The sequence below is a fragment of the Trichechus manatus genome, unplaced genomic scaffold, assembly GCF_000243295.1.
Source record: "Trichechus manatus latirostris isolate Lorelei unplaced genomic scaffold, TriManLat1.0 scaffold00142, whole genome shotgun sequence".
Lineage (NCBI taxonomy): Eukaryota > Metazoa > Chordata > Mammalia > Sirenia > Trichechidae > Trichechus > Trichechus manatus.
The window spans coordinates 2129641-2145791 of record NW_004444078.1 but is presented as its reverse complement, the minus strand read 5'-3'; the positions used below and the strand labels follow the sequence as shown (position 1 = coordinate 2145791).

Genomic DNA, 16151 nt, shown 5'->3' with positions numbered 1-16151 from the left:
CTGTTGTGTTAGTCATCTAGTGCTGCTATAACAGAAATACCACAAGTCGATGGCTTTAAAAAATAGAAATGTATTCTCTCACAGTCTAGTGCAAGTTCAAATTCAGGGCGTCAGCTCCAGGAGGAGGCTTTTTTTCTCTGTCCGCTCTGGAGAAAAGCCCTTGTCATCAGTCTTGTCGTGGTCTAAGAGCTTCTCAGCACAGGGACCCCAGGTCCAAAGGACATGCTATTCTCCTGGCTCTTGTTTCTTGGTTGTATGAGGCCCCCATGTCTCTCTGCTTGTTTCTCTCTCATATCTCAAAAGAGATTGGCTTAAGACACAACCTAATTTTGTAGATTGAGTCCTGCCTTATTAACATAACTGCTACTAATCTCATTAACATCATAGAGATAGGATTTACAATACATAGGAAAATCACATCAGGAGACAAAATGGTAGACAGTCACACAATACTAGGAATCATGGCCTAGCCAAGTTGACAGACATTCTGGGGGGGGACATAATTCAATCCATGACACCTGTCTACCATGGATGACGCTGCTTGTATTTTATATACCAGTATCATAGCTTTCAGCATCACAGCATCACAGCAACATGCAGGACATCACAGTACGATAAACTGACAGACGAGTGATGGGTAACTGTTGCTAAAACAGTTAAATTTATATGTATTGAGAAATAATATGTAGCTTCAGGTACTTTTGCCAATCTGTTATTTAATTGTGTACACTGAAAAGTCCTCTCTGCAAATGTCACTTTTTAGAAAGCAGCATAGGTTTTATTCCTGTTGAGCTTCTTCTTGGTGACTTGTTTATGGTCAAATTTACTACTGCCATGTTTTGTTTTTTCATGTTAAGAATAAGAAGATGAAAACTACATTTTCCTCCTTAGAGGTGCTTCTTGAAATTTTGTCAGTTCAGTTGTAAGAAGTTCAAATGAAATGAAGTTATGGTTACTTCTGATCTGATTTATTTATGTTATTCAGAAAAATGATATAAGCAATTATCATACTTATTCTATAAATTGATATATTTCACCTATTGATTTTTATATTGTGAATCAGGACTTGATGTAACTGATTTTTTATAGCAGTTTCCATATACTAATCTTTTATATAGCATGGTGTATTGATTCATATCTTTATATTTTGACTATTACCTCCTTGGCAAAATATCACAAATGCACTGCTTTGAATATCACAGATAAGTAATTTAGAGCAATGCATAGAGAAGAACTTAAAACACATGCAGAAATACTAAATTTATATGTCAGCCAACTAATTGTGTATTTTAAAACATCTTTTTATGATTGGTTGGGAAATACTGTAGTTTCCATGATGATGGTGAAGATCCTCTTTGGCACTGATGTTTTTCTGCGTAATTTGCATTGTTAAATTTTGGTGGGAGGTGTGTTTGTCTTGTTCTTCTAGACAGCCGTTTTACACCTTTTCTCCCCCAAACATACTGTCATCAGAGTCTGTGTAGTGCCAAATCCTAAAATAAAAATGCCAAGATTTCACCCTGTGTGTTAGAAGCAGTTTATAGCAGATGTTGCTGTTGCTTTTAGGTTTCTTAAAAAAAAAAAAAAATCTTTAAAAGGACTCAGTACCTTGGAAAACAAAGTTAAAGATATTTTGCTTTTGAGTTGAAATGAAATTATCTTTATAGGCCTGAGAAGAAAGGTTTTCTTTTTTTTTCCATTTGTACAAAATCTAGCATTTTATATTTAAACATGATGATATAGGCATGTATGCAGTGTGAACTAATCTTAATGATTACTAAATATATTTGCTGGAGTCTGAAATTGGCATCTTTAAACCATTAAAGAATCTAGAATGTTAGAATGTTTTAGTTACTGATTTTATTTTTGCTTTACTTACTAGCAGCCTGAAAAGGTGATGGCAAAGCAGATGGAGTTACTTTGCACCCAAGCTGGCTATGAGAGACTGCAGCATGCTGAAAGAAGACTGTCTGCAGGATTTTACCGGCAAAGCTCAGAAGAGCACAGCCCTAATGGCTTAACAGCTGATAACTCTGATGGACAAGGTACAACTGTAAAATGGCCTATTCCTTTAGGGCCTGCTACTCTGTGTACTTCAAAGAGAAACTAAAAAATTGCTGAATTTTAAATCTTGGTATTTTGTAGAGATTATGTTATAGATTCCCTATCAAACTTAATTATTAAATTGTCACATTGTCTAAAAAGGAAAGAATTCATCCTTAAAATTTTCCATTGTGAGTATTTTACCTTATTCTTATAAATAGTTGACAAATATATATTAAAGGGTGAGTGGGAATGGGAGATGTGAACAGTACAGATCATTTTCCCCAAAGAAACTGATTCCACAAGAGATGTTTATTATTATTTAAAAAAAGGACCAAAGCTTCATATTTGGTTAGACTTTCAAAAACAAATTTGTCTGTGAAGTTTATTAACATTTGGTTTCTAACAGACTATATATGGTAAATGCTTCTAAAGTATTACAACATTATGGAGATTTGAAGAGACACAAGACTCAAAGAGATTTTGTCTTCATTCAGGCTTCACATCAGCCTACCCAAAACCAAAAAACCGAACCCATTGCCATCAAGTCGATTCCAACTCACGGTGAACCCTATAGAACAGAGTAGAACTGCCTCATAGGGTTTCCAAAGAGTGGCTGGTGTATTCGAACTGCCGACCTTTTGGGTAGCAGCCAAGCTCTTAACCACTGTGCCACTAGGGCCCCTATCAGCCTACAATCCCTATAAAAATATTTTGTGTGATATACTTGAGAAATTATTCTCTTAAACTGTTAAATTTAGAAAGCTATGTGATTCATGATTATTTTTAGCCATTTTGAAATCATTTTTTCATATCTTCACATGAAGAAAATCCCAAGTCACTGTCATTCACTTGTTGAACTGCTAATTTTTTGAGTATATCCTATGTGCCAGGCACAATTCTAGGCACTGAAGTAGTTGCAGCAGTAAACAAGACAAATTCCTTGTTCTTTTGGAGCTTACACACTCTAGTAGAGGCAAGTGCACAGTAGATATAAGTAAACAAAATAGTGATAATTGTTTGAAAGAAAAAAATAATTATGTAGTACTTTCTTTTTGTTTGTAGTATACTTTTCTAGAAAGTGGTTTCTAGTGTTTAAAACCTAAGATTTCTTTCAAGGAATACCATCTTAAGCATTCTCAAACTGTGGAGTAAAATATTGTACATGTCAGCAGATCCAAGAACCAGAAAAGAAAGTTCTTCTATTTTCGAATATTACAGAAACGTTTTAGTTGAAGTCTTTACTTCTCCAGTCAGCCATAGACTTACAGTTAAGAAGTAATGGTATTTATGAAGGATTTTATTACTGTATTTGTGACACCAGGATAATTTAACGTGGGGTGACAATTTGCTGAGTGTGATGCATGACAGAGAATATGATTTGGTGTATAATTATTTTTTAACATATCTTTGCTAACTCTCTTTTTCATGGATTTTGCCATAGGTTTTTTTTTAAATCTACATTTAGTCTGAAACCATCTCTGTCTCTTTAGTATTTGTTATTACTTGGTTAATGGCATACCTTGGTAGCATCGTTGAGCTAGTAAGAAAATATCTGACAGAGGGGATACAATTGTCCCTTGGTATCCACGGGGGAGGGTTGGTTCCAGGACCCTCGATGGATACCAAAATCCACAGATGTTAAAGTCCCTTATATAAAATGGCATAGTATTTGCATATAACCAACATACGTCCTGCTGTATTCTTTAAATCATCTCTAAATTGCTTACACTGCTTAATACAATGCAAATGCTATGTAAATAGTTATACTGTATTGTTTAGGGAAGAATGACAATAAACAAAAAGTGTATATATGTTCAGTGCAGATGCAGCCATCCTAGGTCTGACTACATAGTACATGTCAGCAACAACATAACATTTTTTTTAATAGAATATTTTCGATCCGCAGTTGGTTGAATCTGTGGATGCAGAACGTGTGGCTATGGAGGGCCCACTGTATACTATATGCCAAAGTTGGAAAGCTCACTGGAAATCTCAGTCTCTTGTTTAGCCCTGTTTGTCTTGGCAGAATTGTAAACCTTAGGACTAGCATGAAATGACTCGCCATTTTCCTCCTAAATTATTATTTAAAACATTTTTTTCTATTATTTAAATTCTTTAGCCCCTGTTGGCTTTCCTCACTCCACCCTTCCTAAAGAGAGTTCAAGCGATTTGTGAAAACTTAAAGAAAAATCATGGTATGTTTTAAATATTATTCTTATTGTTTTTTTTTTTCTTTTCTTTTCATTAGGAGAAAGACCTTTGAATCTCCGAATGCCTAATGTACAGAACAGACAACCCCATCATTTCGTGGTGGATGGGGAGCTTACTAGACTTTACTCCAGTGAGGCAAAGTCCCACCCATCAGGTGAGAATGTAGTATATGATTAGAGAGAGGAACACTTTAATAAAGCATCTTTAAGTTCTGTTCTCCTTGTACTCCCTCAAAAAAAAATCATTATTAGCAATGTTATTTGTCAGTTTTTCTCCCCCGGAAATGGTAGATTGCCATAATAACCAATCGTTTTGAGAATACAGTAATTCTAAAGAATGACAGAAAAACTGCATGAGTGTTGAGATTATTTTGATATAGCTATTATATGCATGGGGCCCTGGTGATGCAGTAGTTAAGAGCCTGGCTACTAACCAAAAAGCTGGCGGTTGAAATCCACCCACTGCTTCTTGGAAACCCTATGGGGCAGTTCTACTCTGTCCTGTAGGGTCACTATGAGTCAGAATCGACTCGACGGCAACAGGTGTGGTTTTTGTTTGTGTTTGTTTCTTGATTACAGGTATGGTGACTTTTATACAGAAGTTTTAAATGAATAATAAATGGTTTGAGTTATGTTATTTCCCTTTCTGGCCTTTCAATAATATGAAATTGATAGATTGCATGCTTGCCGTCATGCGAAGTACACCTTGTACACCAAAATCTAAACTTTTCACGTGGATGCATTTTGTGGATGAAACTCATATTTCAGAAGTAAACTAAACTTCATAAAAAGATAAGCAGCCCTTTATTATAGTTAGATTTTTACTTTTACCAAGTGAAGTGAGTTAGACAAAGTTAAAGTATTAGAAACCAGAGCCATTCAGAAGAATTTAGTATCATTCAATCTGTGAGTTAAAGTAACTTTGGAAACACTTGATTAACTAATTTTATAGATGAGGAAACTGAGGCCACATAAAGTAAATTGCCGTAAATTTGTAATGTTAAGTCAGTGGATAATGTAGTTATACAAGCATTAAATTTAAACCTGACTTTGTATCTGTTAGAGCCCTGGTGGCACAGTGGTTAAGAGCTCAGCTGTAAACCAAAAGGTCAGCAGTCAGAATCCACCACTGCTCCTTGGAAGCCCTATGGGGCAGTTCTACTCTGTCCTGCAAGGTCACTATGAGTCGGAATCGACTCGACTGCAGTGGATTTGGTTTTTTGTTTGTATCTCTTACCTAGATAGAGTGAATTATGTATTTATTTGAAAAACTATCAAAAGAAGTTATGAGTTTCATTTCATACTTTTAGCAGCAGGCCCTAAATAATATTCAGTGCTGTAACTTTTGTATGCTATTACTTTTATTGATGCTAGGTACTTTAAGAATGTCAAAGATAAATTGAGAAATTGAAATTGTTCTAAGGATTACGTCCTGGTCTCATGTTCCACAGCATGAAAATGTGATCTATTTCTTCAAAGTGCTTTAAAAGAAATTTTTTTTCTATCAACTTATATCTCTTTGAAGACTTTCTATATAAAAGAAACGTTTCAGTTACATTGATCATATGTGTTCCACCATGGGGACACAGTTGATATCTCTATTACATAGAAATGTACTTGAGCTAGGGTTTATGTAGAACAGAATGAAGGAATGCCTGAAAAGCCTTTTTTCTTTTCTTTCTTTCTTTTTTTTTGATTGAGTAGAAATATTACAGGTTTCTTATAGCACAAGCCTGGGTCCAGATCTCAGTACTGATACTTGACTGAGTGACCCTGACTGAGTGACCCTAACTGAGTTACTTATCTACCCTGACCCTCAATTGCTTCATCTGTAAAATAGAAATAATAATACCTACCTCATAGAGTAGTTATGAGGATTACATAAAATCTTGTATATGAGTTGCCTGGCTGGTAGGAATTTAATAAGTGGTAGCTGATCTTTTTATGTGGAATTTAAAACCCCCTTCTGTGTACGGAGGGTGAGTCCATAAATTGAGCTACCTAATTTCAGATAAGGAGCAGCCCTGGTGGCACAGTGGTTAAGTACTGAGCTGCTAACCGAAAGTTTGGCAGTTCAAACCCACCAGCTGTGCTGTAGGAGAAAGATGTGGCAGTCTGCTTCTGTAAAGATTACAGCCTGGGAAACCATATAGGGCAGTTCTACTCTGTCGTATAGGGTTGCTATGAGTTGGAATGGACTGTGGGCTTGGGATTTTTTGGTTTTAATTTCAGATAAGTTATTAGTATTGCTTATCTTTCTAGAATCCTTTCAAGGCGTGTGTGTATCTGTCTCAGTATTAGTACTTTACATAAAGATTACAGATTTATGTGTGAAGTTGAAATAACTATACACATACAGCTCCATAGAATGATTTCTTATCAAAGTAGTCTTCCATTACCCCATGTCTCCCACCTTAATATTTCACAGAAACTTTTAAAAATAGTTCTGTATTTAGACAAGAGAGAGCTTTTTCTGTCTCATTTCTTCATGGACAGTAAATATTTTAACCAATAACTTTGTTGTATATCATCAGTTGTATTTTATTTATCATGTTGGACTAAGCATTAAATAAAAACTGATGTTCTATTTACTAACATAATTTCATTATTTCACTTAATTCTCACATCACCCTACATAGATACTAGAAAACCAAACCCTGCTGTCGAGTTGATTCTGACTTATAGTGACCCTATAGGACAGAGTAGAACTACCCCATTGGGCTTCCAAAGCTGTAAATCTTTATGGAAGCAGACTGCCACATCTTTCCCCCACGGAGCCGCTAGTGGGTTTGAACTGCCAACGTTTCAGTTAGCAGCCAAGCGCTTTAGCCACTGCACCACCAGGTCTCCTCACATAGATTCTATCCCTATTTTATAAATGAAGACACTGAGGTATAGAGAGGTAAGTAACTTGCCCAGACATTTATATACCCAGTAATTGGTAGACACTGAATTTAAGTCCAGAATCCAACCTTTTAACCACAACTCTATAAACATAAAATTTTTATATGGCATTACAGAATCATGAAGAGTGGATACTTGCTATGGAATTAGGTTTTTGTTTTATAATGTGTTTGTTTTCTGTAATCTAGTGATTTAAAATATCAACACACTTCATATTTCCATTTTTATGCAGAGAGCCTTGGGATTTTAAAAGACTACCCTCACTCAGCTTTTACCTTAGAAAAGAAAGTCATCAAAACAGAGCCTGAAGATTCAAGATAGCTGTGGAAATGGCATCAGATTTAAGGATAATGCTCCATCATAGAAATAAGCCTTAATAACCAATGTTGCCTCATTCAGCTCAAATAGATTTCATAGCCAAAGCTTAAGGACTAGTACAGCTGTCTCTGGAAACCAGGAAGACAGACAACAGCCACAAAAGAGAACATCGAGATGGTTGCAGTCTGTAACAGAAATATTGATCCATTCACATTCCTGTGTTAGTTGTCCTGTGTAAGGCTTACAAGTTAATATTGTAAGCATTCATTATTTAAGAATGTACAATGTATTTGTGTAATTTATAAAAGTGAAATCTAGATGTTGAGAACTGTTTGCTCCAATATATGTGGATGCAGTTTATTTTACTTGAAACTTCGTTGTCTACTTTAAGTGTATTTAGCATAAATATTATAAGTCATAGTGTAGAATCTTCGCAATCATAAAAAAGAAAGCCTAAGTGATGTTATTGACAAGGTTGCAGTGACTTTAGAAAAATCAAAAGCAAATACTTAATTTAACCAAGGAAAATTTTATGGATTTAATATCTGATGAAACAGATTCTGTTTAACAGGAGCTGTATTGCTTTCATTCATATAATGTCATTTTTTACTGGTTTAATCAATGCATATTTACATAGTCAATAAATACTGGAGGAAACTTAAAAGGATGAGCAGTAGAGTGGAAAAGATCTCTTACTCAGTTGACCCAGATTGCATTATTTAATAGCTACTTAAGATATAACAAAAATAAGAAGCTGTTACTTGGACAGAGAAGTTGAAACAAGTGGACTCATATGTAAAAGCCTTTAACTCAAATATTGAATTTCAGAATATGTTAAATAGATTAACACTTAGTAAGTTAACCCTAAATGTGATAAGGATGGTGATTTTTAACAAAAGCTGTAATAGAGTAAGTATCATTTTATGTCTGGAATTCTTCTCCACATACAGGAGTCATAGAGTAGGTGGCACTCACTGGGAAATGTCTTCCCGCCGAGACCATTACAAGTGTGAACAATCACTGCATCCACATTTGCAGGCATATTTCTATGGATGTTTCGTTGACATCTGTGTTCATTATTTATTTTACAATTTCATTTTTGTACATTTTTCAGATTTGTGAATGCAGTTTTTTCTTAAAATTCGTTTTAACTTGAAAGTATTTGTTTTTAATTTCCACTATTTAATTAATGGGCTATGTGCATATATATGGAGGTATGCTTAAATGTTAATAATGTAGTTGCCTACATATAAATGAGAATTTCACATTGGCATCCCTAATAGTAAAAGTATAAATATGACTTCTGCAATATACATTGTCTTTGTTGGTTTAAGAAGAGAAGATACTTGACAGCACTACCTACTTGCTACAGATTCTTCTAAACCCAGGCATTGCCAAAAAGAACTTATTGATTTGGAATATGTGATTTTTTTTTTTTTTTATGTTTTCAGTTGAGCTCTAGATCATAGCTATGTAAAAAGTATCAAGTCATAATCTTTTACTCTAAAATTTGTCAGCTGAATGTTAGATGAAATGTCTGCACTGTAGTCTCTGATCACTGTCACATATATAATTGCTTTTCCATTTTGATATGTAGAATAGCTTTACAGTAGAAACACCAGTAAACAACTTTTATACTATTAAAAGGCTTTTTTCCCTTTCTAAATGTTTTAATTGTACCATAGTGTTTGCCCATCGAAGAAACTTTTTATGGACCTTGCAACTTTGTTGCTAGCTTGAGGTTGATATTGTGGTTGTATAGTTCACTGTGTGTAGAAATAGTATGAGTACGATTTAAATAGAATGTTCAGTTTTTAATATTAGCCATAGCACTGGTTAGTATCTCAGTAGTTTCATGAAACGTTTCCTGTATTCTAATCTATTTTGAGAAATTTTGTGAGTGTTTTTTTTAATTGTGTCTTACAGTTCAAGTTTGTAGATTTTAATAAGCAACAATTTTTAAAGATGCAGTCATCTTCCAACTAATATTTATCAGTCTTTTGTGGCCCCACAAACTGCATCTGTAAGTCCATAAATAAGTTTCCTTAAGTATCATGTTTTTCTGGTCTTTCAAGGTCAGTGATAAGGGGGAAGCACAAGAAAAATTTCAGTAGAATACAGTTTTTATTTTGTAAACACTAATGTATTAAACTTGCTATACATTAAAACAAATAATATATATTTTTATTTGAATTGTATATGTGAATTGGATGTTATAACTAGTTGAATTTTCATTGTGTTAGAGGTATTTTCACTGAACAAGGTCAATTGGTTACCTCAGTATTACAGCCAGTATAGTCCAAGGGACCATTTCTCTCCAAGTCTGTGTTATAGTTTATTATGTGAAGTCTGCGTTTTTGTGACTATTAAAACTGTTGGTGAGGTGGGACGAGTGCACTTGCTTCCTGTGGCAATAAAGATTTTCTGTGCCTCACACACTTATGTTTATAGCACTTTCTGCACAGCACTTTCCACGGTAGGAATATTAGCCGACTCTGCCTCACTTATCTGATTGTTTGGGCGGGACTTGGGTGTTAGGGGCCCAGGAGCTTACGTCTCAAATTGTGACTAAATATTATTGTCAGTTACCGTCATTTCTAAAAAGTTATTTGGCAAATGGGTACTCAGTTGACACTGTCGGGCTGTCAGAGGGAGATTGGTTTTTATTTTTGAGACATTTATAAGGACACGTTTTAAAGTCTCCCGCATTTCTAGCCAATTATATTACTAAAAGGAAGAACGTTAAGATTTAACATTTATAATATACTACATGTTTGTAAAGTGTTAATGTGATTTGGACTCAGTATTACAGGCTAATTATATGAAATTGAGCTAACCTGTGGTAAAGAACTAGCAAAAGCCTCACAACATGGTTTTAATTGGATAAGTTTGGTAGATTCTTGTTTAATGAAGAACTCCAATGTACTAGGGTGGATGTGAAGGCCACAGAAAAAAATGTGAGATGTGGTCCTTGCCCCTTGGGAGCCCAAAGCCTAGTTGAAAGGGAACTAATACCACTCATATAAAATGATACAAATTTTAGTGTGTTACAAACCCAGGATGATTAAGGAGCTAACATTTAAGTGCATTCTCTGAGATTTGATATAAAGCCATAGTGGTGGTGCATTTCACTTTGAGACCACTTTTTTTTTTTTTTTTTTTTTTGTAACTATTGCAGTCTTATTTTGAAGCTGAATGTCAGTTACATATCTGCTTATCAGTATAATATTCTTTTGACATTTCCATTGAACCTGTCAGAGAGCAGTAGAAAAAATCTGTTTCTCTCCTGTTCTTGATTTTTAACCACTTGGGTAAAAGCTTTAGGATTTGATGATTATGAGGATACTGGCACCTGTGTACCTTTACAGTTATAATCGACAGTATTTAAGGCTTAGAATCTAAGTAAGAATGCAGGGAATTATAACTCCTCACTCCACGTAGCGTATGGTCTGCTCACATGGTTAAGTAATAATTGGCCTGGTACCCATTTTGCTTGTGATTTCATTTATTACTGCATATAATGCAGAAGAAAATCCACCAAAGCATTAACCGAGTGAAGCTAGCTCTGTTTCTTGAAGGAAATGAATTCAGTAAATGGCTGAAGTTAGAATTGAGCAAACATTTTGTGTTTGTAACAGCTTGAAGTATACGACCAAATATGGTAGCTGTGGTTTAACTAAAAACCACCTATGGTCCAGCTGGGCATGGGTGGTGGTTCAGGAAATCCAAGCTTATTTGTTTATCTTTGGGTGTCCTCATAAACGGGATTCTGAAGTGGGCCTCCAAAGTTACTAAAAGAATGATCCAATGTCCTCAAATTTATTTTTGTTGTAAATATGTTTAATTTCAAAAACCTAGCAGTTAACCACTTGGTGACCCTGTAAGATGATTCTTACTTCACATAGAAGTGATCAAAACCTAAATGCTTGGATTAGGTTATTTTTACTTTCTGAGTATGTAGTAGTTGGAAGTTTAATACCTCTGCTTTCTGTTTCTACTGACCCAATGAAAATTAAAAAAAAAAAAAAAAAAATCACCTTGAAGGTGTTTTCATTTTTTGTGCAGAAAAGACTATGATCAGAAATTTATTTTTTTTCATAATCAACTTAGTTACAATTCAAAAATTTAGTTGTCTTTATATTTTTAAGTTAAGCTTACAAATTTTTTTTTACTTGTAAATTTAGCAAATTTTAACAATTGCTTTTTAAGGGACTATGAATAATAATTGGTTCCATTTACAAAATTGGTTAATTAAGCTCCTTTGTTCTCTCATATTCTTCCTCTCTTTTAGGACCACGCAATCCTTAAGTATTAAAACAATATCCTGTTGAATCTACTGGCTTTGTCTCACTACTTGGTCACAACTTCCAGGGTTGTTATTCTGGTATAAGTGACTTTTAAAGTATCACTCCAATAATGTTTAAGGTCTAGTTTATACCAGTTCATCTTCATATAGATGTTTTTATGACATTTTTTGGTAGCAGTTTGATGATACACTCAAGGAACATTGCAGATGAATCACATGAAATACTAATCTCAGTTTTTATTTCAACATCCATAAGAAATGTTTACTTATCACCCTTTTCCGTTATATTCTTAATTGCCTGATTTGTTAATTCAGTAAGAGGTTGTCTCTCCTAAATTTTGTTGGTTTTACATTTAAGGCACTTTAATCAATGTACTTAACCTTCACTAAGTGTTCAGTAAAATGTTGTAAGGCATCGCTGGGTGGTGCAGACAGTTAACATGTTCAACTGCTGACCAAAAGGTTGGCAGTTAATGTCCACCCAGAGATGCTTCAGAAGGTCCAACGATCCACTTCCAAAAAACCAACCATTGAAAACCCTATGTAGCACAGTTGTACTCTGACACACACAGGGTTTCCATGAGAGAATTGACTTGATGGCAACTGGTTAAAAGTTGTTTTAGAATATTTTTTCTATGCAGAGCATTATTTTACATTGATATTAATTTGTCTAAATAAAGATCTTTCACAGTTCTAAGTTCCATACTTAATTTTTTAAACTTATTCCCTCTAAGTTTTCAATTATGGATTGTCAAAAGAATTGACTTCTTCACAATCTCAGAGAAATAGCGTTAGTTGAATGCTGCCGTAAAAACAATGTGTGCAAAATGCAAATTCAGTACATAGCACTGGTTCAAGACAGTAGTGCCACACAAATGTTGAAATTATGAACCCAAGGATTTTTCTCATCAGTAAAGAGTGGCAAATTTTGTGAATTTCCTAGTAGGCAAACGATTTGATAATCAGCCTAGGCTCATTTTGCTGTGGGTGAGCACCAGTGACAGTATAAGTTAAGTTGTGCTTCATTATTTACACATTCTGAAACTTTATGAGTCATCTTTGCATTAAAAGTTTGCACCTCATAAATTCCTGTTTAAAGTGCCATGTTCAACACCCACACACAATCCTAAGCAAGCAGGACCATTCTCTTGTAACTGTCACAGACACCCTATGCTCACAGGTCACGGAGGCTCCCGTATGTAGGAAGATACTTAAGTAGTGCATACGTAGGTGGAACCTTGCCGGTAAATTCTATAACTTACTGAGACCAGCTACCATCTACTGTGAACAGTTAAACCAAACATCTGTGGTCTAGCACCCATACCCTGCTATTATCTTTCCCAGAAGACAAAGTGATTTCTTTGGTAGCATATTCTCACACAACAGGCTCTCCAAAGTCTCGTCACATCATTTTATGTTTCCCGAAAAGGTACCTACTTTCCACCCTTTACATCCCTGACAATGTAAGGATGTTTTCCATCTACAGTTACAAGGGGCTGTGTCATCCTTTTCCTTTCTGAATGCAGTTAATCTTTCTATGATTAGAACATAGTCCATATATTGATTGTGAGAATTTCTTTTGCATGTATCTAACTCAAATTGGACCACAACCTTCTGATTTTTACTAATGAGAAGACAACAAAACAGCTTGTATGATGAGAGGGATATCAGAGCGAAACCCTAGTACTTAACTCCAATTCTTAGAGCATTAAAAGGCAAGTTCTTAATTTTTAAAAAATTAATTCAAGGTGAAATAAAGTTGCAGTTACCTAAAGAGAAGAAAAAATATACTGTAATATTTAAAAGTGAGAAGAGATGAGGATGCCATTTCCTACCGTTTTAAGCACGTATGTGATAGTTTTATAGGAGAAATAAGCCACTTTCTTCTATGGTTCCTTATTACAAATATAGGATTGCCTAGTAAAGCAAATGACTCAAAACCAAGTGCTATGGATTGAATTATGACCTCCTAAAATATGTGTTGTAAATCCTAACCTCTATGCCTGTAGTTATAATCCTATTTGAGAGTGGGTCGTCTTTGTTTTGTTAATGAGGCAGGATGAGTGTAGGGTGTATCTTGAGCAGAGAGATGGGGTAAAACAGATGCCAGAATACATGGAGATTTCCAAGGAACCGGGAAGCACAAGCTGAAGAGAGAAGGACCTTTTTCCAGAGCCAATAGAGAGAAAGACTTCCTCTAGAGCCAGTGCTCTGACTTTGGACTTCTAGCCTCCTAAACTGTAAGAAAATAAATTTCTGTTAGTTGAAACCATCCACTTGTATTTCTGTTATAGCAGCACTAGATAACTAAGACACTGAGGATTATACTCTTACTCTAGTACTAACTGCAGTAGTGCCACTTAGCAAATTTACCATTTCTTAGCACTAGGCCAGCTGCTTTACATTTAATCCTCTCTGCAGCTCCAAAGCTTAGAATTTTTGAGAATTTGAAGTCATTTTCCTAGAGAGACTCCACTAAGGAGAAAGTTAGTTACAGATAAACTGATAATCCACAAGTAAGCCTTATTGAATTGCCATGGTTAATGGTTGAGGTGTGTTCTGTGTGTGTCGTTTAGGGGGCAGGGAAGGAAGGAGGGATACAGGGAAGGACATAAGCAAGAATTAGCTAGGCTTCAATCCCTGGTTCATTCAACTTCATTTCAATCTCCAAATTTCACCCAAATATTTGTTAATTATGAAAGGAAAAAATTTTGTAACAGTGAGAGCTAGCCTATTCTCCTTTCCTACACTGAGTGAAAATCCTCTTGAAAGAATGCTTAAAGCTTACCAAGCTATGGTTGTGACCTAATTAATCCTCTTCACAAACCAGTAAATGAGGTATTATTATCGTCATTTTCTGAAAGGAAAACTGCACTGAGAGATTTAGGAACTTACTGATACCTAGAAAAGGAATTAGTTTCCAGATGATAATTGTCTCTGCTCCAGTTTGACTTTAATGAGCAAGGAAACCAGCCTTGGCGTTTAGGAAAGACAGGTTGCCTCCAACTCCTTTTTGTGGGTCCATAGTGAGGGCTCCAATGAGACAATTATGGAAGGGCTGAGAAAGAAAAAGAGATATTGGTGGCTAGAGAGAAGTTCAAAATCAAATCTAAATAAGAGTCCTTTGTTAAGATGGTGAAATTATGTTTTGTTAAAATGTATTTTTTTTTAGAAAGGGTTTTCTAAATACAAAAAAGAATTATCATTAACATTTTTAGGCACATTTAAGGACAAGCTGACCATAAGAACAAATTCAGGAAATATTCCAAACATTTCTGATCTTACACAGCACTATTCTGAACAAATGCAAAGAATAAGAATTACAAACTGCCTGCTACCCAGACCCACTCTCCGCCTTTCTCAGTCCTGCTCTGTGCTCCAGGAGGCCAATTGCTCCAAAGCATCTTGGATAAATTGAAGCATCTAGAACTTTAGACTGAGGATGCATTTGCAGGAAAGTGAGCATATTAGTTACTGCTGCATAACAAGTTACCCTAAAATTTAGCAGCTGAAAACAAAACAGTTATTATCTTAGTTTCTGTGGGCCCGGGGTCCAGGAATGGCTTATTCGGTTTGGGCTCAGGGTCCCTCACAAGGTGGCAATCAAAATGTCAATGCTGGAACTGCAGTCACCTCAAAGTTCGACTACAGGTGGATGCACTTCCAAGCCCACTTGTGGGCTTTTCCACAGGGATGCCACCCAACATGACAGGTGGCTTCTCCCAGAGCAAGCCATCCAAGAGACAGAGAATACCCAAGACAAAAGCCAGTCTTTTTGTAGCTTACTATCAGAAGTTATATCCTATCACTTCGCTGTATTCATTAGAAACAAGTCCAGCCCACATTCAAGGGAAAGGGATTACATTAGTGTATAAATACCAGGAAGTATATATCATTGGGGACCATCTTGGCGGCTGCTTCCACAGTGAGAAAGACAATGAGCTCTGTTTGGGACATACTGAGCTTGAGGGACCTTCAGTTTTTCTTAGTGGAGATATTTAGTATTTACCGGGAAACAAAAGTCTGGAGATCAGGAAAGCCTGGAGCTTAGGTCCAGATGGGTAATAGATTTGGGAGGCATCTGTGCCTCATAAAAGGTAGTTGAAGTCATGGGAGTGCAGGAGAGAGCATGAAAAGAGAAGATGGGTATAGGGTAAGACACTGGGAAATACTAACTTTTAGGGGGACAGGCAGAATGACAGGAGTCACCAAAGATATTAGGAAAGAGACATCAAAGAGAGGAGAGAGCAAGAAACATTCTGGAAGCCAAGGGATGCATCCTACAGAGAAGGGGTAGTCGTCATCATTGGGTGCCATCAAGTCTATTCCAACTCATAATGACCACATGTGACAGAGTAGAGCTGCCC

General features: G+C 35.7%; 1 protein-coding gene across 2 annotated transcripts in view; it reads left to right on the top strand.

Moving 5' to 3' along the window:
* Positions 1 to 9914, top strand: part of NAB1 (NGFI-A binding protein 1) — a 54664-nt gene extending 44750 nt beyond the window's left edge. Inside the window, exons 6-8 of one of the 2 annotated variants that reach the window (XM_004385579.2) lie at positions 1883 to 2045; positions 4295 to 4411; positions 7393 to 9914. In XM_004385579.2, coding sequence (XP_004385636.1) covers positions 1883 to 2045; positions 4295 to 4411; positions 7393 to 7481 — 369 coding nt within the window. In that variant the 3' untranslated portion in view covers positions 7482 to 9914. The remainder of the gene's footprint in view (positions 1 to 1882; positions 2046 to 4294; positions 4412 to 7392) is intronic. The other variant, XM_012558171.2, reaches the window with a different exon arrangement.
* The last annotated feature ends 6237 nt before the right edge of the window (positions 9915 to 16151 follow it).